The sequence below is a fragment of the Aotus nancymaae genome, unplaced genomic scaffold (genome assembly GCF_030222135.1).
Source record: "Aotus nancymaae isolate 86718 unplaced genomic scaffold, 86718_ANA_hifiasm-v0.15.2.pri h1tg000029l, whole genome shotgun sequence".
Lineage (NCBI taxonomy): Eukaryota > Metazoa > Chordata > Mammalia > Primates > Aotidae > Aotus > Aotus nancymaae.
The window spans coordinates 41,317,872-41,342,448 of record NW_026988442.1 but is presented as its reverse complement, the minus strand read 5'-3'; the positions used below and the strand labels follow the sequence as shown (position 1 = coordinate 41,342,448).

Below are 24,577 nucleotides of genomic sequence, written 5' to 3'. Positions count from 1 at the left end.
GCACTCCAGCCTGGATGACAAGAGCAAAATTCTGTCTCAAAAAAAAAAAAAAAACTTAAACTTAAGGTTACCATAAGCCCTATCAATTCCACCCAAGAGGACTAAGGGCAAGTGTTCAACCAAAATCTTCACACCATGCTCATTCCCACCAGCAGAAAGTGAGACCAGCAAGCGTCCCTCAGCTGCCAAATGTGGTCCAGCTATGCCCTGGAATATTATTCAGCCGGGAACAAGAGTGAGGCCCGGCTGAGCCTTAAGAACACGGTGCTCAGAGAAAGAGCTCAGACATGAAGGGGCCAGTATTGTAGGGTTCTATTTTCATGAAATGTCAGCATAGGCACATCCACAGAGGCAGAGGCGCTCGTGCAGTGACTGCTGACAGGTACGGGTTTTCCCTGAGGTGATGAAATGCGTTGGAATCAGATCACAGCGATGGCGGCACAGACTTGCGAAGGTACGAAATGGCACTGAGCATTCGCCTTCAGACGGCCGCAGCGCGGGCAGGTGCTCACACGCACCCCAAGCGAGGCTCCCGGGGAGGGGACGAGGCGTGGCAATAAAAGGAGACTTTGGTCTTATTTGCCGTGTTTAGTGCTTCGCGGGCGGGTGGGGGCCTCCGTGCAGTTCCTGTGTTATCGAAAAGTCATTTTTAAAAGAGGGTGCCTACGTTATCTTCAGTGAAACAGCTCAGACACAGAAAGACAAATACTGCAGGTTCTCACGCATAAGTTGGAGCTGAGTCACATGTGCTCGTGGGAGTGCGGACGGACGGACGGACAGTCGAGGCCTGCAGGGTGGAGGCAGGGAGGGCGGGTGGCTGCTCAGGGATGCCGCATGCATTGCACCTCGACGGACACACCGGAGGCCCTGCCCTCGCCACAAGGCAACGTCTCTGTGCACACAACTGTATCTAGACCCCAGGAATCCATACAAACAAATCATGGGCCGGGAGCAGGGGCTCACGCCTGTAATCCCAGCACTTTGGGAGGCCAAGGTGGGCGGATCACAAGGTCTGGAGTTCAAGACCAGCCTGGCCAACATGGTGAAACCCCATATGTACTAAAATGCAAAAATTAGCCAGGCAAGCTGGCACACACCTATAATCCCAGCTATCAGGAGGCTGAGACGGAAGAATCCCCTGAACCAGGGAGGCAGAGGTTGCAGTGAGCCAAGATTGGGCCACTGCACTCCAGCCTAGGTGATGGCAAGACTCTGTCTAAAAAAAAAAGTATGATAACATAAAATAGGGTGAGTAGAATTGAGACCATGTGGAGGCAAGATGGGGGCTTTGTCCTTCCTCCCACCAAGAAAGCCTCAGGCCCTCCACCTCCCAGGTGCCCAGGCAGGGCCCACATCTGCGCCCCTCCTACCCAGTGCAGCCTGGCCCTGGGGCACACAGCACCCACCATCAGGATGCCCCCCAGCCAGGCCAGCAAGGGCTTGTCTGCAGGGAAGGCGGGGACAGGCCTAGGTCATCACAGAAGGCAAGTCCCCTGCCCCAGGGCCATGCTAATAGGTGACCCGTTTATCTGGAGGCCAGGGCAGCAGCGCTGGCTTGCCGGCTTTTCAAGGTGCGTTTACAGCGAAATGCCTTTGAAGCTTATCTCCCACCCATCCCAGCTCAGGGATAAAAGGCTCCAGAGCAGCCTCACCCCTGGGGCGGGGCATGGTGCCCCCATCTGGTGCAGGAAACAGGCGTGGAGGGCCATGGGAAGCCCTCCTGATCCCCCTCCCCAGGCTCAGCAGCCCCAGCCCCTCAGGTGCAGGTGGGGTGGCTGGCCACGCACCCCCTGGGGGCCTCATGCCTCAGCTGTAGAATGTGGCAATGGCGCAGCCCCTGAACTCTGAATCCTGGCTGTGGTTTGCCAGCAGTGTGTTGAGGGCCTGCTGTCTTGTTCTGCGATGCTTTCTGTGAACCCCGACCCTGGCGCCTGGGTGTCCATCACACCCCCCTGCTCCTGGCTGATCAGGATTCCGCAAACCGCTGAATGAACAGGGGAGTAGCGCCAGGCGGAGACCCTCTTCATCCTCATCAGCCTGCAGAGGACGAGGACACAGAGGCTCAGTGGCCTCTATGTGCTGACTCTCACAGCCACAAGACCCCTAAATGTGTGGGTCACATTCATGGCCATCCACGTGCCTGGACAGGGCCTGGTGGACGGCCAGGAAATGGGTCTTGGGTGGTTCCACGAATGAACAAAGGAGCACACAAATGAACAGCTGTAGAGGGACGCTGACCTCCAGGGACATCCGCCCTCCTCCTCCTCTCCCAGCCTTCCCTCCGTCTCTGCCCGAGGTACAGGTGCAGTGCCAGGGGGCCCACAATGTGGCCTGGAGTTCAGGGTAGGAGGCTGAGGGCCCAGGGGTGCCGCCTTCCCCCTAGGGACCCAGCCACAAGGGCGCCTCTGTCTTGTATCACCAAGAACTGCACACGGCGGGGCGGGGTCCCTGGCCGATCAGGGAGGACAGGCAGGCACAAGCACTGGGCTCAGGGCAGGAGGGCGCTTGGCCTCGCCCAGGGAGGAACTCAAGGGCGAGCCAGTGGTGTTGGACAGCAGCTTTTATTGAAGCGGCCGTGCACAGCAGCAGAGGGGCCCCTCATTGTGAGGCAGGTCTCCCCACAGGCAGTGAGCCCAGAGCAGCAGCTGCACGCGCATGCACTCTGGAGACTGCAAGTTCAGGGTCAAGGCACCAGCTCGGCCGCGTTCAGAGAGCACTCACTTCCTGGTTTATAGACAGCACCATCTCGGGTCCTCACGTGGTGGAAGGGGCAAGGGACCTCCCTGGAGCCTCTTGAGGAAGGACACTGACCCCACTCAGGAGAGAAGCAGCCTCATGACCTCGTCATCCCTAACAGGCCCCGCCTCCTAACGTCATTGCCTTGAGGGTTGGGATTTCAACGAGAATCAGAGAACATCCAGACCATGGCACAAAGCAGTTATACGTGTGCACGCACAGATGCACACACACGCAACACAGGCACACACACGTACAACACACAGGTGCAACACAGGCATACACATGAAACACAGGCACACACAACACAGGCACACACACATGAAACACACAGGTGCAGCATAGGCACACACACGCACACACAACATACACAAACATCGCTACACATGCACACACACATGCTCACATGCACACAGATGCACACACAACAGGCACACACACGTACAACACACAGGTGTAGCATAGGCACACACATGCACACAACATACACAAACATTCACAACACATGCACATACACATGCTCACATGCACACAGATGCACACACACAACACAGGCACACACACATGTACAACACACAGGTGCAGCATAGGTGCACACACGCACACAACATACACAAACATTCGCAACACATGCACACACATGCTCACATGCACACAGATGCACACACACAACAGGCACACACATACAACACACAGGTGCAGCATAGGCGCACACATGCACACAGCATACAGAAACATTTGCAACACATGCACACACACATGCTCACATGCACACAGATGCACACACACAACACAGGCACACACATGTACAACACACAGGTGCAGCATAGGTGCACACACACACAACATACACAAACATTTGCAACACATGCACACACATGCTCACATGCACACGTGTGCACATACAAACAGGCACACATGTGCAACACATGCACACATGTGTAACTCATGCACACACACAGGCACATATGCATAAGGCATGTACACACACATGCTCACACATGTGCACAGTCCCCACACAGGTACGCACCAAACACACGCCAGCAGCAAGCAGACCCCATTCACAAAGGGCCCAGCCAGGAGCAGGGAGGCAGCCTGAGGAGGGGCCTCCACAAAGCTCCGAGGCCGGCCAGAGCTGGAGTGGCCCCCTGCTGACCACAACCCCCTCCCCAGATCCCAGCCCTGAGTGGGAGGGGATCGTGGGGCCAGAGATGACCCAGCCCTCATCCCAAGCCCAGAGCTGGGCCACCAGCCACCAGCAGGGGCTCTGCGGGGGAGCAGGAAGTCCGTCCTCCCCTCGAGGCGGGGCTGCAGTCCAGGGCCCTGGGCTTCCTCCTCTGAGCCCTGTGCATTCCTGGGTCCACTCAGGTGCCCTGGGGATCGTGGCCCTAAGGACTCAGGAACCGCCGCTGTGCTTCTGTGTGGAGCTCAGACAGGCTGAGAATGAGGGAGGCGGGAGGAGGGAGTGGGGAGGGGTCGTGGGTAGGACACGGGGGTAGGGCACGGCGGGGCAGGGCCACGCTCTTCCCCAAGAGTGCAGCCACAGCGTCGCTGTCCAGGGAACACACATGCGAGACCACAGTGTGAGGCTGCTCCAGCACCTGGGCCAGCCCCCAGCCCATCTGCCCCCTTGGGCTCCACCTGGCCGGGGACACCAGCCTACCTGGAGACCAGAGAAGCCCACTCACTGAGCACACGCAGACGCCGAGCAGATGGGCAGACCAGAAGCCAGCACCCACCCAGTCCCCCACAAGCAGGAGGCCCGCTGTCCCGGGCAGGGCGGGATATGCTGGGCAGGTCGCTTCCAATAGCAGCTGCTGGATTTCCGTCCACTGGGCTTGGCGGGGACAGGTCTTGAGCTGACTATCCCCAATTTATAGACAGAGAAACCAAGGCCAGAAAGGGGACCGCCCACGGGAGTTGAGTTATGAACAGCAGGAGGGACCACCCGGGTCAGAGGCCCTACCACCTGTCCCAAGCTGCTGAGTCAGCACGCCTGCTCACTCCCACACACAGCCTCCAACCTGGGCACCCCTGCAAGCCTGCCCCCTCCCAGGCCCAGGCCCTTCGCGTCCGGGCCGCAGCCTGGACTCTCGGTGCTGACAGCTTGGCTCCAGCCGCAACACGGCAGCCTCCTGCAATTATGAGGAAACAATCCTGTCCCTTGTGCCTGCAGACCCGACCTGTCTGGCCACTTTCTGAGAGCTGGCAGGACCTGCCTGGCGGCTCGGGCAGGCTCTGCCTCCTTTCCACTCCTGGCTGGGAGAATCGCAAACCTGCCAGGCGGGTTTGGCCAAAATCATGTCTTGCTGCCTGTGCAGGCTCTCTCACCGCTCACTGCTCTCTCTCTCGGTGGACAGCGTGGGGGCTCGGCACAGAGGTCCACGGAGGTCGAGGCGGGGCCAGGGGCCATGTGAGTACCCAGGACCCCAGTGCCAGGCAGCTCAAGCAGCGGGTGGACTGGGATCCCTGGCTGGGGCACTCAGCAGGGAGGCTGGAGGCCCAGCTGAGGCTCTTGAGAGGAGGGCCGTGGGGGTGGGTGGGATGGGACGCCTTCCCTATGGGATGGCACAAGGCTGCTCCTGCTCCAGGGACCTAGCGACAGGGAGAGCTCAGTGGGCTTCCCAGGCAGGAGCTGGGGGCAAAGAGGCCAGGCCTGGTCTGGCACCATGACCCAGGAAGTGTCCCTAGTCTATTGAGGGGCTTGGGGAATCGGGGATGGGCTGATGGCCTCACCCTCCACCCTGGACCTGCCCTGCCCCACCATCCAGGTTCCCAAGACGATACGTGGGTGCAGCCACGGGGGTGAGGGAGGTGCCAGGGTGCAGAGCCTACAGCTGGGTGCTGAGCAGGGGGACTCCTCTGCCACTGTGTCTGTGGGGAGGCAGCCACAAAGGCGGGCCTTGCTCCACCCCCTCCCCCACTGGCCAGGCCTCAGGGAGGCAGCCGGCGGGCAGGAGAGGAGCCCGGCCCACCTCCGGGAGGGAGTCAGGTTGCAAGGCTGCTGTTACCTGAGCGGCAGGGACACCTGCTCCTCTGTGCATGTGTGCACGCAAGTGCATGGGGGGGGCACACGTCTGTGGGATACACACGTGCATGTGCACACACGGAATGCGCGTGGTGGCGGTGCTGGGCGTCTGCTTGTTGGACCAGTGTGTGCTCTCCAAGTTAGGATGCCGCTGTCCGTGCGTGTGGGTGTGGGTGTCACTCGTGTGCACATGTCTGTCGTGGGTCTCTGTGTCTGGAGGACGTCAGAAACTGCCCTGGCAGAGACATCTCTCTGGACATCCCCCCCACATCCCCCCGCCTGAACTGGCCTGGGAGGTCACAAGGAGGCCCCGGCTGTGTTCTGGCTGTGTCCTTGCACGCTGGGGACAGTGGACAGGTGACACCTCTGAGCCTCAGCTTCTTCCTCTACAAAGTGAGGGTTGCCTTGGCCACACCAGGGGCAGGTGTGAAGCAGCTCCACTCCCAGGCTGTCCCTGGCTGCCTGGCTCTGATCTGGCATTGGGGCACCCACCAGGTGCCAGGTCCCCTGTCAGCCCCCAGGAGCCTGGGTCAGAACTCACCACCGCCGTCTGTGCTACAGTCGGGGAAACTGAGGCATGGCCAGACAAGCGACCTGGCCGAAGTCTCCATGGGAGAGGCTTTGTCCATTACCGCAGAGGATGGGAGGAGACTCGGAGGCCGTGTCCAGGCCCAAATCTTGTCCTGCCTGCTCATCTCTGATCTGATTCATTCTCCAAACCTGTAGAATGAGACAATCAGCACTTCCTCCAAGGCCAGGTGGGCCCCAACCACATGTGTGTGTCCAGCCTGGCTATGCAACGGGTGCTCCATGGGGCCAGGCAGGAGGTGGACGGGGACAGGGACAGGTCGAGGTGCAGAGGGCACCGCTCTGAGCTTGGTTTCCTCAGCAAAACTGCAGGATGGTTTCAGTGCCCATGCAAGTAGAAAAAAGCCTGGGTGTGGTGCTCAGCACAGAGCAGCATGTGAGGAATAACAGCTACTGACACTGACACTGTCACTATGATTGCCACTGCCACCGGTACTGCTACTGCCACTGCCACTGTTACTGCCACTGTTATTGCCACTGCTACTGCCACTACCGCTGCCACTGCTACTGCCACTACTGCCACTACCACTACCACTATCACTATCACTGCTACTGCCACTGCCATTGTCACTGTGATTGCCACTGCCACTACTGCTGTCACTGCCACTGTTACTCCACTGCTACTGCCACTACTGCTGCCACTGCTACTACCACTGCCACTACTGCCACTACCACTGCCACTACTGCCACTACCACTGCCACTGCAGTACTGCCACTACCACTGCCGCTGCTATTGCCACTATCACTGCCACCACCCCCACCACTGCCACTACCACTGCCACTGCCAGTACCACTGCCACTGCCACCACTACTGCCACTACCACTGCCACTGCTACTGCCACTACCACCACTACTGCTACTGCCACTGCCACTGTCACTGTGACTGCCACTGCCACTACTACTGCTATTGCCACTGCCGCTGTTACTGCCACTGCTACTGCCACTACTGCTGCCACTGCTACTGCCCACTGCCACTGCTGCAGTGTCACCATTGCTCTTGGATAGGTGGGCAGTCACTCAGATGGACATGCAGACAAGCCTAGGTCTCAGAGACAGAGGGTACCAGGGTCCAGCTCAGCACTCCTGTCCCAAAGGGCCTGCTGGGGAGCAGTGGCTGGGGTGAAGAGCAGCCAGCCTGGCAGATGTCCTTGAGTCCTGGTGCCCAGGCAGCTCCTCCGGTTGAGTGCCCTGGGAGGGTGGGGAGCCCAGTGATGCCCTGATGCCACCTGCTGAGACAGCAGAGAAGCCCAGGGGCCCAGTCTCCCAGAGGGCAGGGCAAGAGCAGGCAGCACTGTGGGCTTGGCCACTCGGCCAGACGATGCCCAGTCCCACCAGGGCCATGGATGGGCCTGTGGTTCCCTGGACTGTGTGTGGGAGGCACCTCCCCTGGGCACAGCCGCAGAGATGCCGTGAGCCTGGTGGAGTCCGTAGTGAGCGGTCGTCCAAGGATGAGTGTCATCACTGGCGGAAGCTGGACCTCTGCCCTGAGGGTGGGGAGGGCCACGTCCCCCTGCACAGAGTCTTTGTGGCAATGGGACTTGACCTTGTCCAAGCGCGGAGGGTCCTGCCATGAGCACTGCTGGAGCCCTGAGGACCCACATGAGGGGGGCGCAGGTGAAGTCAGGGTCTCCCTCTGCTGCTCACTGAGACTCCCGTCTCCGGAGCTCCTGGCCAAGCAGGCATCACCTGCTAGGAGCTTCACGGCAGCCTGACACAGGGGCGGGGTGAGCTGTCACCCCCAAATGAGGACACAGGCTCAGAGAGGTAAAGCAACTTGCCCAAGGTGGCAGAGAGAGCAGATGGGTCCCAGAGCCTCCCCAGGGCTGTAAACTGGGAAGCTCACACCATTAGCCCTCTGCACAGACGGCCTCTCCAGCCAGCACCCTTCAGGAGCGCGACCCTCTCCCACCCCAGCCAGCTCCGCATGGGGGGTGCACCTCTCTGCTGCGGCTCCGAGAACCCATCGGGTGGGATCAACAATAGCAAACCCCTACCCCTCTGAGTGGCCACTCTGGAGGCCCAGGAGGGTGGGCGGAGACTAGGAGGGCAGGTGGAGGGAGGCGGGCGTCCTGGGGGACAGGCAGAGCCCACAATGGATGCTTGTTCCCTGGGTGAGGACTCGAGGTGGAAGGTGGTCTGTCAGCCTCAGGCTCCCGTGGAGGGCGCTCGTGGGCCCTGTTGGGGGATAAGAGGCACTGGTTTATTGGATTCACTCTGTTCCATCCTGGTGAGAGCAGCATGCTGCCCCTTGGTTTTAGGAGCAGTCCCTGGAAGGCGCAGGAGTCCCCAGAAGGCGCAGGCGCTGGTAACAGTAGCACCTTATGCAGGAGGCGAGTGTGGGCCTGGGCGAGCCGAAGCCCAGCCCCGCTCTCGCTAGCTTTGACCATGAACCAGACCCCACCTCTGGGTTGTGTTACCAGTGGCAAAATGGAGCAGAGGGCGAGGCATGGTGGGCTGAGGGTGGTGTAGACGGGGGGCAGCCACGTGCCCCTCACATCTGCCCCTCCCACGGCCCAGCTGCGAGCCGCGGTTGGGACCACAGCTGACCAGCCTGCCTTCCCCTTGTCCTGCTCCTTCCAGGGGGCCTCATCACCCGCAGAGAGCCTCCAGCCTGGACTTCCAGAGTAGGAGGGCTGGGGTGGGAGGAGTGGCTGAGGGTGACCCTGGACCAGAGCTCAGGTATCTCACCCAGCCCTGTGAAGCCCCCATGAGCCGCAGCCCCTCCCCTCCCCCTCCCTGCCCCTCCCCCTCCCCACCCTGGCAGCCTTGTTCCCCTTCACAGCCCCATTGCAGCCCCCACCCAGGCCTGAGCGAGACCCTCCTTCCCAGTTCCCCTAGCTCATTCTCTTAGCTGCCCTCAGCAAGCCCGACAAACCCAGAGAAGGCAGATGTGGGAAGAAAAAGCCAGCCCCACTGACCCCCTGCTGACCTCTGGCATGAGGCTGCGGGCGCTTGTCTGGGTGAATTTCTACAAGCCCGGTTCATTTTGCTCACAGCTGCCAACTCCTCCCCAAAATCACCAGGCTGGCAACCTCCCTCCCTCCCCTCCCTTCCCAGAGCTGCCCAGCACTCCGGGAGGGTAGAAGCTAGGACTAGGGCTGCCCCAGAGGCGGCTGGAAACCGGGAGACTGATCCTGGCCACCTTGCATCTCTGTCACCCGCTGGACCTGAGGGGAGTTCCCCCAGCCCTAGGCACTGTCAGTCGGCCCAGTGGCCTTGCCCAGGCCCACTCCCACTCTGGGCCTCTGGGGAATGAGGGTCCCCAGCAGGGTGCCCCTACCGCCCTGCCTTCGGGTGCCCGTCTGCGCTGTCCCCTGCCCAGTGTGATGGGGACTCTTCCTGCTGTCCTTTGGGGACCTTGAGAGTAGCAGGCGGGCAGGGCATACAGGTGGAGCGGTGGGGCACAGGAAGGAGCCTGTGAGTAGGAGGCTCTGCACCACGATGACATCACTGGGAAGGAAGCCCACCTCTTGCCTGGACCCCCAAGGCCTCTCCAGGGCCCGCAGGCACCATGGGCTCCCTTGGGCGGCTCCTTTATGGGCGTCGGCCCAGCCCACATGGCAGGTGCTAGGGGCCAGGGAAGAGCGGCCTGTTGGGCGGGTCTGGGTGGAATTTCAGGAGCTGCAGTTCAGCCCCCTCCTGGCCCTCGTTGGCTACTCGAGCCTAGGGAGGCCCTGGCTCCGGCGTCTTCCTCCCAGGGGGCCCTTGGCCAGGAAAAGCCAGAGCCATGGGGAAGACGTCCCAGTCCACACAGGAGGAGCACACAGGACCCACAACCCCAGGACCCGGGCACCACCCAGATCCCACTTCCCACTGTGTGACCCAGACAGGGGGCCTGATGTGTTTGCGCCTCCGTTTTCCCATCTGGAGAGGGGGCTTCATGGTGTGGTCGAGATTCCATGGCTGTCATGAAGGTCTCAGTGTGTATGGAGTTCGGGAAACGAGGCCAAAACCCCTGATGCTGGCCACGTGACCGGCACCCCACGGAATCCACGGTGTCCCCAGCCTCTGTTGCTCAGTGTCCTATTGGTCCCCTTCTCCGGCAAAGATACCCCTCCCAGGGAGCTCCGGCACCGGCCTCCCACCAGGGAAGCTCCAGGTCTTCCTCATCCCAGGATCCCTCACCCGCCCGACACAGAGCGGCCAACTGTCACCCCCACCCCCTCCGAGGGTGGCTGGAGGTCCCAAAGCCCAGCTGGAGCCCAGCATCCTGGCTCCTCGCCCCCGACGCAGCCCACCAGTCCTGTCAGGGGCCCCCAGGGGTGCTGCGGCCACCTCCAAACGCAGGCCACACTCTGTCCCACACCCCTCACTGCCCCGCCAGACCCGGCACTAACGCATTTGACCACAGCACATGGGCTCAGCGGGAGTCAGGAGAGTCTCCAGTCACCATCCCCTCCCCAGGCCCCTCGGCTTCTCTCTGGGTCCAAGACCTGCCTCCCTGAGTCAGAGGTACCCCAGCCCCACCCACAGAGGCACCCACCACCCCAACCTCCAGGGGCCCAGGGCAAGTGCCTCTTTCTGTGTTCGATGTCCTCTTACATGTGGCTTGGGTGGCTTGGCCACGCTGGGATGGGCGTGGGCTGGGTGACTGTCATTCCACCCATTATGGGCAGGGGTTTGGGGGCCCATTTGGGACGGCTGTGTAGAGTGTTGCTGCAGACAGGACCCTTGTGTGGCGTCTTCAGGCTGACCTTTGAGAACCCAGATGCAGCCGCGACTGCTCCCCTCTGTGACTGGCTTGGGCTGGGCTGGCGGTGGCAAGGCCTTGGGTGTGGCCTCCAGCTGCAAGCCCAAAGTTGGGTTTTGAGCAGAGCAGTGTGCATCTGAACAGACCAGAGCTTCCCAGGGACGGCCACCCTGGAGAGTGGTCCTGGAGGGGGTGGGGGTAGGCAGGGGTTCAGGGGAGGCTGAGGGGGAGGCCAGGCAGGGAGGAGGCCCACACAGTTGTTCAGGTGATACACCAGCGGTTCTGCAGCAGGTTGCGCACATGCGCGCTAGCTTAGGTGGGAACAGTTCAGGCACTCATGGGCCGGGTACGTGGGGAGGACTGGGTGGCTCAGAGGAGCCGGCACTCACCCCAGATGCCCCGTGGCCCCTGCAGCCCCTCCCACACGGCAGCCAGCACCCTGCCCTCTGCCCGTGTCCACAGCAGGGGATACTGTCTCTGCACCTACCATGGGGCTCAGGGCCCTCCAGCCCACCTCCCGGGGACAGCCCCTCCAGTATGGCGGGGTCCTGCTCCACACAGACACAGGGAACCCCAATCCTCTCCTGGACTCCACAGCCCATGGGCCCTTCCTGAGCGGATCGCTGTCCCCTCTTCCTCCTCTTCAGGATGGGCGCAGAGGGACAGTAGAGGCTGCAGGCATCCCACACCCCCAGCGCAGAGGGGCCTGGGCCAGGGCCACAGGGAGCCATGGAGAGCTTCACGGAGTCGCTGAACAGGCTGAAGGAGACCCACGAGAAGGAAGTCCTGGGTGAGGGGCCAGGGCAGACGCCGGGCCGGGGAGGAGTCTCAACAGCCCTCACTTAGGGGCTGGACAGGCCAGGGTGCGCCCATGAGTCGCCTCCAATCCCCAACAAGCCAGGGGATGGGCCCCATCTGTTTGGCCCAGACAGGGGAGTCCTGACCGAAGGCCCAGAGCTACGAAGTGGCCAGACGCCCCCCAGGCCCCACAAGTGCTGCCCTCACGCCCAATGTCCTCGCACCACTCCCAGAGTGTGGCCCGAGGGCAGGGGCACTCTCAAGGGTTGCCACCAACACCTCACAGCCACCTGCCACCCGCAGGCCCCACACTGCACATGCTGTGTTCTCCCTGGGCCAGCCTCCAGCGTGGCAGAAAGAAATGTCCACCCTGGCTGCCTGCTGAGCTCACCAGGGCAGGCACCACCACTTCCAGAAACAGGAGCTTATGGCTCTCAGGACCCACCCAGAGCACGTCAAGGCACTGAGCTGCAACTCTTCTCTTCCCTCTAGGACACGCCCCGGGCCCCACCCCTGTCCACCTCCCCCACCAGGGACAGGCCTGCAACCCCCAGCCCCCCAGTCCAGTCCCAGGGCCGCCACCTCCCCGCGGTGTTTCCACTGAGCACCCGCGCCGACCTGGAAGTCCAGGGACCTGGCTGCTTCCTAGGCAACCAAGAGAGGTGGGGCCGAGGGGCCGAGCCTCCCCAACGCCCGCCCCAGTCCCAGGCTAGCCCGGCCCGGGCTGGATCCCCAAGGATGGGGTCTGGTGAGGTCTGCCCCAAAAGCTTATCTATTTCAACACTGTGACACACACACACATAGACACAATGGTCCCTCTCAGTCCCTCTGCCTTTCACAAGTGGCTAGTCACTCATGGCACCGGGGCCCCTGCCTACTCCCAGATACATGCCAGAGCCAGAGACCCCAGGGGAAGCAACAGATGCTGGACCAAGACCACGGAGCCTCAGGCAGCCCCGGGCCTGGGCACAGACGGGCCACCTGGCAGGGCAGCCTTGGGGAGTCAGGCAGGGCTCCCCCGGGGTGCAGGGGACGGGACTGACACATTGCGGCTCTGCCCAGACCCCTTGGTGGGAGGCTTCAGGGGAGGCAGCAGCTGGGCCTGACCCCTTGCCACTCTGTTTGCTCCCCTAGGCCTGCAGAACAAGCTTCTGGAACTGAACTCAGAGAGGTGCCGGTGAGTCAGGCCAAGCAGGGGCCCTCCCCGAGGGGGCCGCACTGGCCATTTCATCCCCCTGAGGCGCGGTTGTGCCAGTAGTGCCACCATCCTATGGTGCAGAGGGGAAACTGAGGCTCAGCATGAGGGCAAGGGGGAGTCACTTGTCCAAGGTCACACGGCGAGCAGGCAGGGAAGCCAGGACTTGAACCTGGGTGCATCGGCCTCCCAAGGGTGGGGCAAGCCCCCTACTCGGGCCTCTCCCACCCCAGGGTCATGATCAGAATATCAACAGTACGGGCCGGGCGCGGTGGCTCACGCCTGTAATCCCAGCACTTTGGGAGGCTGAGGCGGGTGGATCACGAGGTCAAGAGATCGAGACCATCCTGGTCAACATGGTGAAACCCCGTCTCTACTAAAAATACAAAAAAAATTAGCTGGGCATGGTGGCGCGTGCCTGTAGTCCCAGCTACTCGGGAGGCTGAGGCAGGAGAATTGCTTGAATCCAGGAGGTGAAGGTTGCGGTGAGCCGAGATCACGCCATTGCACTCCAGCCTGGGTAACAAGAGCGAAACTCCGTCTCAAAAAAAAAAAAATATATATATATATATATCAACAGTACGTTGGTGATGAGCTGAGGTCATGTCTGGCCATACACTGGTGGGCAGGCGGGCTCCCTGTGTTCCGGGCTCCCCGTGTTTCGGGCTCCCCATGTTCTGAGCTCATAGACCCAGCTGTGGCTTTGCCTGCACCATGGCGCTAAAGTGGTGCATGGACAAGACAGACGTCACAGGCCTGGTGCGGTGGCTCACGCCTGTTATCCCAGCACTTTGGGAGGCCGAGGCGGGCGGATCACGAGGTCCAGAGATCGAGACCATCCTGGCCAACATGATGAAACCCCGTCTCTACTAAAAATACAAAAATTAGCTGGGCGTGGTGGTGCGTGCCTGTAGTCCCAGCTACTCGGGAGGCTGAGGCAGGAAAATTGCTTGAACCGGGAGGCGGAGGTTGCAGTGAGCCGAGATCGCGCCACTGCACTCTAGCCTGGTGCCTGGTGACAAAGCAAGACTCTGTCTCAAAGAAAAGACAGACATCACAGAGGGGCAGGCAGATGACTGGGGATGGGGCTCCAAGTTAGGCGTTGCCCCTGCAGGGCCTGCTTCAATCGCAAGTCCCCACAAGGTCCAGACCCAGACCAAGGCTGCAGGTGCCAGAGGGCGCTGGCCCCAGGCTGGACGGTGGGGATGGAGCATGGCTTCCCGGGCGGAGCGAGATCCCCCCACTTCCGGCTGTTTCCCGCCACAGGGATGCCCAGAGGATTGAGGAGCTCTTCGCCAAGAACCACCAGCTCCGGGAGCAGCAGAAGACGCTGAAGGAGAACCTGCGGGTGCTGGAGAACAGGTGGGCCTGGGAGGGTGCCTCACAGCATGGCCAGGACAGGGGGCTCCTTGAAGAATGTTCGGGAAACTCCAGGATACACTGAACCAGGAAGGCTTCTCCATTGCAGGACTTCTCAGAGCCTTAAGTCAATTGCATTTTCAAGACTTCTCCCCAAACTCAGTGGAACATGGGACATGGGATGGGAAGAGGCCTGGGGCTCCACAGAAAAGGTTGGGAAGGGCAGGTGCAGTCCCCGGCAGTGGGGCGGTGAGTGTCCCAGGCCCTCTGTGTCCTCTGTGCCATCCCTGACTCCCCGCCTCCCCACCCTGCAGGCTGCGGGCGGGCCTGTGTGACCGCTGCATGGTCACCCAGGAGCTGGCCAGGAAGCGGCAGCAGGAGTTTGAGAGCGCCCACCTGCACAGCCTACAGCGAATCTTCATCCTCAGTGAGCCCCGCCCGCCTGCCCGGCCACCAGGGTCCTCTCCCTCAGGGCCAGGCGACCCCAGGGCCTGTTCAGCCCATGTAGGGGAGTGGGGAAAGGAGGCAGGGCCATCCGCCCCACACCACTAGGGGGACCTCACAACCCAATTTACAGACAAACGTGCACAGCCCCCAGCTGGCTCTGGCATGGCCCTCCCTCAACACAGCCTCCCTCGCCGGGGCTAGTGACATCCCTGCCCTCACAGGGCATGACATCCTCCCCGTGACGAGGAAGGTCCTGCAGTCCTGAGGCCCCAGGGGCCCTCCTGATGACCAAGGGCAAGCCCCCTTCCCTCAAGGCCGGCGCTGCCCATTCAATAGCATCCACCAGCCACTCACACAGCCAGCATCCACGGCGCACCTGCTGCCTGCCAGGGCCTGGGCCACGTGCTGGGGCCACTGCTGAGGGGCTTCCCTGGTGCTGTGATGACTCTGCCCCTGCCCCTGTCCCTCCCACCCCTGGCTGCTTTGCTAATCAGTGCCTTTTGCAGCCAACGAGACGAACGCGCTGAAGGAGGAGAATGAGACCTTGAAGGAGGAGGTGAAGCGGCTTCGGGGGCTGGGGTGAGTGGGAAAGGGCGCTGGGGGAGCTGCGTCCCCTGAGGCCACCCAGGAGGGGGCCTGGCTTTTCTGATCATCTGGGGACGGTGCTCTCCCTCACCCTCACTGTCTTTACCTCCCCTCCAGAGATAGGCCCAAGCCCCCGGCCAAGGAGAGCACCTCAGATCCCCCCTCACCCCTGCTGCTCCCCTCCCCTGGTGGCTGGAAGGCCATCACAGAGAAGCCACCGGGAGGCCACGAGGAGGCTGAGGAAGACCACCAGGGCGTGGGTCCACGGGGAGAAGGTGCTGTGGGAACTGGCTGGGGCTGAGGGACTGGGCCCCAGAAGGACCAGGGATCCTCTGCCTGGGGCTGGACCGCTGTCCCTCTGAGCACCTCCCAAGCTGTCAACCCTGGCCTCTCCTCCCACAGAAAAGCCAGCGGGGCACAGGGCATCTCCGGCGGCCAAAATCTCCCCAGGTGCCACCCTGCCTGAGCCGCGGGCCCCAGACATGGTAAGGGCGGGAACCTGAAGCCCACCAACACGGCTGGGCCAGTGCAGGCAGGAGGCTGGAGAAGGCTGCACCCACAGCATGCCAGCCTCTCATGCGCCTCACCCCGGATGTGCCCCTCCTTCGTCCTGGGCAGGAGCCACCGCGCTCCATCTGGTGTGGGTAGGGGTGCAGCTCTTAGAGGGTGGGTCCAGCAGTGAGCAGGGGCAGACTGGGAGCAGCCCAGGGCAGGTGGCAGAAGCCACGGCAGAGGCCACGCCACCCCCACTCAGGCTGACCCACCCAGCAGAGACCATGCCGGCCCCTGCCCAGGCTGACCCGCCCATCCTCACAGAGCCCCCAGCGCATCTCCAACCAGCTGCACGGGACCATCGCTGTGGTGCGCCCTGGGTCCCAGGCCTGCCCTGCCAACCGTGGCCCCGCCAATGGGACGCCCCCACCAGCACTCACCAGAAGCGACCCACCCAGCCCAGCGTACGAGCGCAGCCTCCCTCTGGACAGGTGCCTACCCGCCCCACCCCCACCCAGAGCAGCCTCAGACCAGCTCTTCTCTCAGCCCCTGGTCCCAGGGCAGTCCCTCCAATTATCCCTCAGAGCATCCGACCTTCTCTGGCTTGGCTTTTTCTGGGCACCCAGCCTGGAGCAAAGTTCCCACGTGGACACCTCCGGAGTGGCCAGGCCTGGGTGTGGGGACAGGGGATGGGGACGTTGTGAGAGGACAAGTGGGGTGTGGAGGCTGGGCAGGTGGCCAGGACCCTCCAGGTGAGGAGCAGGGGGCTGATGTCCCTGCCAAGAAGACGTGGAGGCCTCAGCACCTGGCCCCGCCTTAGAGCCCAGACCACAGGCCACCTCTGCACAGCATGGCCTCCAGAGCGGGGCTGAGCCTCCCCCTCCTCCACTACCGGCCATGGGACCCTGAGCTTGCTCCACCCCTGTAGGCCTCAGTTTCCTCATCTGTGGAGTGGGGTGCCTGTCGTCTCTCCCCCTCAGGGCTCACTCAGACGGTCACGGCTCACCGCAGCCATGATCACGGCTTCTCCTCCCTCACAGCTTCCTGTGGGCCTCCCGGCCCTCCACCATGACCCACGAGGCCCTCAAGTGCTCCCCAAAGGTGGACCGGCTCTGCCTCCTCAACCGCCCCCTGTCTCTGCACCTTGGGAGCCCCCGCAGCAGCCCCCTGGCCCCTGCTGCAGCCCCCCGAGACCCCCGGCTCCAGGACCCGAAGGCCAGAGAAGCAGAGGCCTGGGAGGAGCCCACAGACCTGCTGGGGCTGCCAGGCGCCCTGGCGGGCATGCAAGACCTTCGCCTGGAGGGGGCACTGCACCTGCTCCTAGCTCAGCAGCAGCTGCGGGCTCGGGCCAGGGTGGGCAGTACCAAGCCAAGGGACCAGCCCACACCCAGGGAGACGCCGCCCTCCCCATCGGTCGGCTTGGACTCAGAGGGCCCTGAGAGCGAGGGGACCAGAGTCACTCCAGCCACAGCAGTCCTGCCTGGAGGGCGACACACACAGCCCGCCAGTCCGGGCCACGCCCAGAGGACAGAGGCTATAGCCACACAGGACTGTGCCCCAGACAAGCCCCTGGACCTCTCAGATAGGGGCCGGGGCCGGGATGCCCCCAAGCCAGCCGGCCAGCCTGGGTCATTCAGCCCTGCCACTGCCCACACTCCTAGCCCCGAGCCACCCACCCAGTCCAGACCCCTGACTTGCAGCCCTCAGCCACTCAGCAATGGCACCAAGGGGACCAGAGCGCCAGAGCAGGACGAGGCCGGCACTCCCACGGTAAGGAACCCAGCCCCGGCTCAGACCCTGTCCTTAGCCTCCACACCCCCCGCCCCCACCCCTGGCCACCCTCTAGCCAGACCCTGGGCTGCTCTCTGCCCTCTGCCCACCAATGGTTCCCGGGGAGAAAGCGAGCCTGCCTCATCCGCACTAGAAAGGGAAAGGCTGGCCCCGCCCAGCTGCAGCCCCAGGTGGGGTCCCATAGGCTGTCCAGGGCTGAGTTGGGGGCAAGGAAGTATCCCAAATAAACTCAAGCCACCTACTTGCCTCCCCGAAGGACCCCTCATGCCCACTTTCAGGGCCCCAGCTCGGCCTGTCCTCTCCAGGCAGGACAGGGGATGAAGACACAGGGAGGCCTCAGCCACCTCTGCACCTACAGCCACCTGACCCGGACGGCCACTCAGGTACAGTGAGCACCTAGGGTCAGAGTCCAGCTGGGAAGTATTTTCCCCGAGGGGAGAGCGGGTGGTGGTCAGTGCCCACCGGGAGGGGTGTCTGCAGGCCCAGCTCTGCCCTGCCGACCAGACAGGGAACCCCAGGCTCCTGGGCTTGGCTCTTCCACCCGCAGACATAGGAGGAAGCTGAGGGCCCCGCAGAAGCTTCTGGAACCACACTCAGTGAGGGGAAAAGTGCCCTAGCAATGAGGGCTGGCAGGCAGGGAGCCCCTCAGCAATCAGGGCAGGCGGGCGGTGAGCCCCTCAGCAATCAGGGCAGGCGGGCGGTGAGCCCCTCAGCAATCAGGGCAGGAGGGCGGTGAGTCCCTCAGCAATCAGGGCAGGAGGGCGGTGAGCCCCTCAGCAATCAGGGCAGGCGGGCGGTGAGCCCCTCAGCAATCAGGGCAGGCGGGCGGTGAGCCCCTCAGCAATCAGGGCAGGAGGGCGGTGAGCCCCTCAGCAATCAGGGCAGGCGGGCGGTGAGCCCCTCAGCAATCAGGGCAGGAGGGCGGTGAGCCCCTCAGCAATCAGGGCAGGAGGGCGGTGAGCCCCTCAGCAATCAGGGCAGGCGGGCGGTGAGCCCCTCAGCAATCAGGGCAGGTGGGCGGTGAGCCCCTCAGCAATCAGGGCAGGAGGGCGGTGAGCCCCTCAGCAATCAGGGCAGGCGGGCGGTGAGCCCCTCAGGCGGCATCCAAGCTGGGGACAGGCACCCCAGCTGACGAGGACTCTGGGCCTGGGCCCAAACCCCAGTCTGCCTCCAGTCATCGGGCGCCCTAGGGCAGGTCACTTGGCCCTCTGTGCCTCAGTTTCCCCATATGCAGAGTTGGCTCCACCCATCCTAGTCTGGCAGGCTCAGGAGACTCCCAGGGGCCACCAGCCTGGCCTGACCCACACCCTGCACCCTTCAGGACCCAGCAAGGTTGAAGTGCCTAGGCCAGAGTCCGACGAACTAGATGAGGCAGACACACCAGGCAGCGAGGTGGGTACCGGGCCATACACTCCGCAGGACTGGGAGGCGTTCCTCCCCCTGACCACACCCGCTTCTCCCCGGCCACACCCTCGGCAGGGCCAGGAGGCGCTCCTCCCCCTGACCACACCCCCTTCTCCCCAGGCGGGCCTGAGCTCCCAGGCTGAGGCCACTACGTGCATACCCGGGGAGGGGCCCGGGTGCGTCTGCGCCCAGGAGCACAAGCACGGTCTGCCTCGGAAGAGGAAGCGGGCCTCGGAGCCCGAGGACAAAGGTACAGACGGCACGGGACAGGTGCAGGGACGGGGCGAGGGGAGCCGCAGCACCCACCTCTCCCCAGTGCCACCCACCTCTCCCCAGTGCCACCCCCTCCTGGCCACCTGGAGAATGGCAGCCTCAGAATGATGGAGCCAAAAATGAACCTCGAACCTCCCGAACCGAACCCTGAAGAGGAGGGGCGTTGGCCAGGGGAGTCCTGCCTGTGCAGCGGGTGACTGTGGCCCGGTGTCGGGTCCCTCCAATCCAAGCCTCAGTCTCCTCGCCTGTACGGAGCTGACATTAGGGCTCATAGGAGATTTCAGTGAGAAGGGGGCAGGGGATGGTCATTGCCCCCACTGTTGTCCTGGGAGGAAGGGCGTCCTGGTGCACAGGACAAGCCCCTGCCACGAGGGGCAGACCCCCAAGGCCCCTTGTGCACCTGCAGACAGGGGCAGCGCAGAGGGCATGTTTGCTCCCCCAGGGAACTGGGGACGGCTCCAGTGTTTGCCAAGGGCGGTGTCCTTGGGCCCGGCTCCTTCTGATAAGGTGGGCAGGAGCCTCAGCCCTGGTCCGAGGGTATCAGGATGACTTTTCACTTCCTGCTCTGGGCAGAGTGGCAGCTCCAGCTCATGAGCGCCCATGAGTGCCTGTGAACACCTAATCGTGTGGCCCTGGCGTTGGTCGGGCAGGGCCCACAGGCAGCGGGCGGGCTGTGGGCCTCTGCCAGGCCTAGGGGATGGTGGGCAGCTGTCCTGTGCAGGAGAATTTGAGGCTGGGCCCAGGTATGGGGTGGGGAGCAGGTGTGTCTCAGCAGGCACTCCTGGGAGTGGGTTCCTAAGAAATCGAAGGACTGCACATTGATAACCCTGTGCCATTGTTGCTGCAGACGGTGTGGCCCACGTCTGCCAGGAGAGGCGGTGGAGGCCAGCATGGCCTTATTGGAGGCACTTCCTGCTGAGTGGGTGGAAACCTGGAAATGGCCCCAGGGGTGCAACCTGTGAGCCAACCCCCGCCACCGCTGTGAGCTCCTACCTGAGCCGAGGCCAGGGATGCTGGTAGGGGCTCCTGAGACACCGCTGTGGCGCTCAGTGAGAGCAGGGCCCTGCCCAGCATGGGCACAGCTCAGGGCCAGAACCAGCACCCTTGTGCCTATCGCCCCGGGAGAATGGGTGCAGCTGTTGCTGCCTGTGGCCTCAGATCCTGCCCAGCAGGCAGGATCATCACTGTTTGGCCGGTGCAGAGATCGAGGCTGAGAGGGGAGAGGTCACTTGCCCGAGGTCACAGGGCTGGAATCTGGGTCAGGATTCAAACCTTACCCATTCAGCTCAGAGCCTGAGCTCCCTGTGCCTCCAAAATGGCTTGGGCCCAGCATCTTGGCAGGATCCCCATCCCCGGACCATCGCAGGGACCAGGCGCCCCTCCCCTGTGGCCCTAGCCCCGGTGCCAGGCCCGCTGATGCCACAGCCAGTATCTGGCCAGCCAGTATGGCCTGGCTCCCTGCGAGGCAGCAAGGGGGCCTCTGGGGTCAGCGCCTGTCTTTGGGGTCACACAATGGGGAGAGCGTTGTGACCCAATTCTCAGGGCTCACCATCAGATCGGGCTACTTCTGCTCTGGGGCACTGGTTTCTGTAGGAACAAGGGTGGCCAGTGAAACCCCAGGGCCGGCCCTGGAGCACCCAGCTCCCTGTGCCCAGAGGATGCCCAGGAGGCCCTAGGTGAGAGCCAGTGTCGCTTCAAAGAAAGACACACAGGGCCGCCCTGGGCCCCCTACTGGCCTCCGGCCTGACCTGCAGCCACTTCCCGTAGCCTCGAAAAAGCCGTCCAGAGGGAGAAGGAAACTGACAGCTGCCGAGGGGCCCGTGAGCCCGAGGGACAACGAGGACCACAGTCCCTCCCCCGGCAGCAGCCCCTGGGAGGAGACCTAGCCAGCCCACACTGCGGTCCACAGCGAGCTGGGGTGGCCTCCACCTGCCCAGCAGGGCCTGGAGAGGCCACACCACCCAACCAGCAGACAGCCCCTGGGAGGGGACCCAGCCAGCCCGCACCAGCCCCACAGCAAGCCCACCACGGCCTGGAGAGGCCACACCACCCGACCAGCCGACGGGGACCCAGCCAGCCCGCACCGGCCCCACTGACCCTGAGGTGGCCCTCCGCCTGCCCACCACGGCCTGGAGCGGCCACACCACCCAACCAGCAGGCCAGGAGACAGGCTGGAGGACCAAAAGGGGTCTCAGGCTGGCGATTCACCCCCTCCACCCTCCTGGGAAATGCTCTGCGGCCCCTCCCCCAGCCCAGCACCTGCTCCCTGAGGGCGCCGGACCAGGAGGCGGGATCACCAGGCCCCGCCCCCACTGTGCACTATAGCCCTTCCCAGGCAGTGCCCACGCTCTGGGAGGCAATGGACCACCTGGACCCCTACCCCTGCCCGCCAAGCTCTGAGCACAGTCTTGGACGCCCCCGAAGACAGGGGCCCCTGAGTGCCAGAGAATAAACCCGTGAAGAACAGCGTGTGTTTGGCAGGGCTGGGGTCAGCTGGGCCTCCTCCCACCTGTGCCCCAGAAGGTGCCTGACTACACCAGGGACCAAGAGGTCACCCCCTTGCAGGAGGGCAGAATGAAACCAGCTCCTCTGTGGCGTCTGCAGCGGGAAGGGACCAGGGAGCCCTCGGGGAAGCACCTGGCAATGGTGGTGGGCATGTGCACCTGTCCCTCCTCACTAGACCCTGCCTGGCAGCCACAGCGCAGCTCACCAGCACTTCACCGGGAGCACTCAGGGCTGTCTGCTCCTCTGGGGAGGACGGGTCTTGGTGCCTCCCAGCTCCGTGGGAGGAGCTTAAGAAACAGATTCCTGGGCCCAACCCCAGAACCACTGAACCAGGACCTTGGAGGTGGGCCTGGAGTCTGTTTTAAGGCGCTCCCAGGGGTAGCTCTCCGAAACGTGAAGTTTGACAACTGCCCCTTCAGGGAGCGGTGGGCAAAGGAGCCGCGGCACCAGGTCATGGCCAGTGCTGGGGAACGGGGAGGAGAGCAGATGTCCCTGGGAGGTCAAGGCAGGTGGCACCTGCAAGCGAATTTGGGTGCTGAGGGATGGACAGGAGTGTGCAGAGTAGTGGATGAGGATCGGGTAGAAAGGAAAGGTGGGGGCTACGGAGGGGTGCCAGGCCAAGGGGGAAACTAGGAAGTCAGCATGAGGGCCAGGCCTGCAGTCAGGGGCATCCAGGCAGAGCCCTGCGCTTGACACCTGCTCAGAGCTCATGGTGTGAGCCAAAGAAAATCAGGAGCAACATTCACAAGCAGGGCCCGCTGAGGCCACAGCACCAAGGTGTGCTGGCATTTAAAACTCACTTGTCACGGGGACGGCAGGACACACTGAAATTCTGATGAGGAGGCCCCTCTGCAGCCAAGCACCAAGGTGAGCCGGGCGTTTAAAACTCACACACCATAGGGATGGCAGGACATGGGCCCACGATGGGGCTGGGTGAGGCCGGGACCACACTGGCGGTGTGGGCCTGGCTCTGGGGCACTGCCTCCCACCTCCCACCTGCAGCCTGTGGCCTGAGAGGCAGGAGGGACTGAATTCCCGAGAGGGCAGTCCAGGTGTGTTAAAGGTTCCTTTGAGTTCTCCAGAATCACATGAAACAAAAGCTGTGTGTTCCCTACACGCCACCTGCGGGCCTCCCATCGACACCCTGGGGAGGGGAGAAGCCGGCAGCAGGAGCCTAGCAAGGGGGTTCCCCAGGCCCCAGAAGAGAACCCCATTCCTCCCTCAGCATCTCTCCCAGTCCCTCAAAGTCGAGCTTAGTGGCAGCAAAGGAGAATCTGCTAGGCCCTCCCTCCTGCACAGCCGACCGCCAGGACCTGGTGCTGGCACACTAACTGACGCCTGCCTCCTGCCCTCCACCCTCACTTGCCCCTTTCTGTTCTCACCTGGCACCAGACTCTCTGCAAGCCACAGGTGTATGGCCCACCCAACCCTGTCAGGCCCTCCTCCTGCTCACAGCCAGCGGGGAGGGAGGGATGGAGGGCCTGCCATGTGCCTGCGCCAGCCTAAGCACCTTACAGCGCTGGTCGAAGTCCCCGCTCAGGGGAGCCCCCAGACACACACAGGCAGCACCCTGTTCTGTGGATCCACAATCCGCAGCCGCCCATCTGCCATGCCAGCCAGCACAGTGACTCCCCCAGAGGGGCTATCAATGTGCAGTCCTTCGATTTCTTAGGAACCCACTCCCAGGAGTGCCTGCTGAGACACACCTGCTCCCCACCCCATACCTGGGCCCAGCCCCAAATTCTCCTGTACAGGACAGCTGCCCACCGTCCCCTAGGCCTGGCAGACGCCTTGGAGGCCAACTTAGAAGGGCAAACGGAAAGGAAGCAGAGGGACTGAGTGCTGCATGAGCCCCGGTGGTGGCCCATGAAGGCCCACAGGAGGGAGCAGGGCAGGTGGGAGGTGGCGAGGGGCCTGAAGGGCAGGGGCCCAAGCTGGGGGTGGTGATGAAGACCCTGTCTCGCCCGTTTGCTCACTGCTGTGTTGGCCATCATGCTGCCTCCCCACACGCCAGGAACTCCTGGGGCCAGTGCTGTGCCTGTCGGCCCCACCCAGTCCCCAGCACCAGCACAGCAGAGACTGGGCATATGGGGCAGGTGCCCGGTACTACAGTGCATTTGCGGGCTGACCCCGGCACGCGCCTGCCCTCCAGCCACAGCCCACCCCCTCACTGAGCCAGTTTCATCCTGACAATACCGTTAGGCTGAAATCATCGTCCCCTTATTAAAGATACATAAACCCACAAAAGAAAGCTGTACTGAGCAGGCAGGGGGCACAGAGGCGAATGCCAGGCCCCGAGTCCCTCCGCAAAGACACAGTGGGTTCCCTTCCAAAATGCAGACAGGCTCCCAGGCCCCCGAGGCAGCTCCTGAGTGTCTCGGCGCCGCCAGCTCGTGGGTTCTGAAGTCAAGGGCACCTGGGGACAGAGAGGAAATAGGCCTGGGCAGAAAGCAGGCTCAAGGTCACTTTGCTACTGCAGGAAGTGCAAAATTCTGCCCGCCCGGGGCTTCTATCCCAATCAAGTGCCTTCTTCACGCAGACCCTTGGTCCCTTCCATCAATGGAGGAGGCCAGGTCGCAGGCCGGCCATGCCAGGAAGCGGTGGGGCTCCTGAGGGGCCGCCCTGCGTTCGCTGAAGCACCGCCCAGACACACCTCGGGACAGGGAAGTGTGCTGGGTTTCGCCCA

General features: G+C 63.0%; 1 protein-coding gene across 1 annotated transcript; it reads left to right on the top strand.

Annotated features, from left to right (window-relative positions):
* Positions 1–5,035: 5,035 nt before the first annotated feature.
* On the top strand, positions 5,036–21,325 carry RBBP8NL (RBBP8 N-terminal like). Its single transcript, XM_012440519.2, has 14 exons — positions 5,036–5,149; positions 11,690–11,832; positions 12,975–13,017; positions 14,302–14,397; positions 14,709–14,821; positions 15,348–15,420; positions 15,544–15,701; positions 15,829–15,911; positions 16,243–16,409; positions 16,959–17,688; positions 17,966–18,092; positions 19,031–19,101; positions 19,234–19,363; positions 21,154–21,325. The coding sequence occupies exons 2-14, from the start codon at positions 11,772–11,774 to the stop codon at positions 21,270–21,272; spliced, it is 1,971 nt and encodes a 656-aa protein (XP_012295942.1). The 5' UTR covers positions 5,036–5,149; positions 11,690–11,771; the 3' UTR covers positions 21,273–21,325.
* Positions 21,326–24,577: the final 3,252 nt, after the last annotated feature.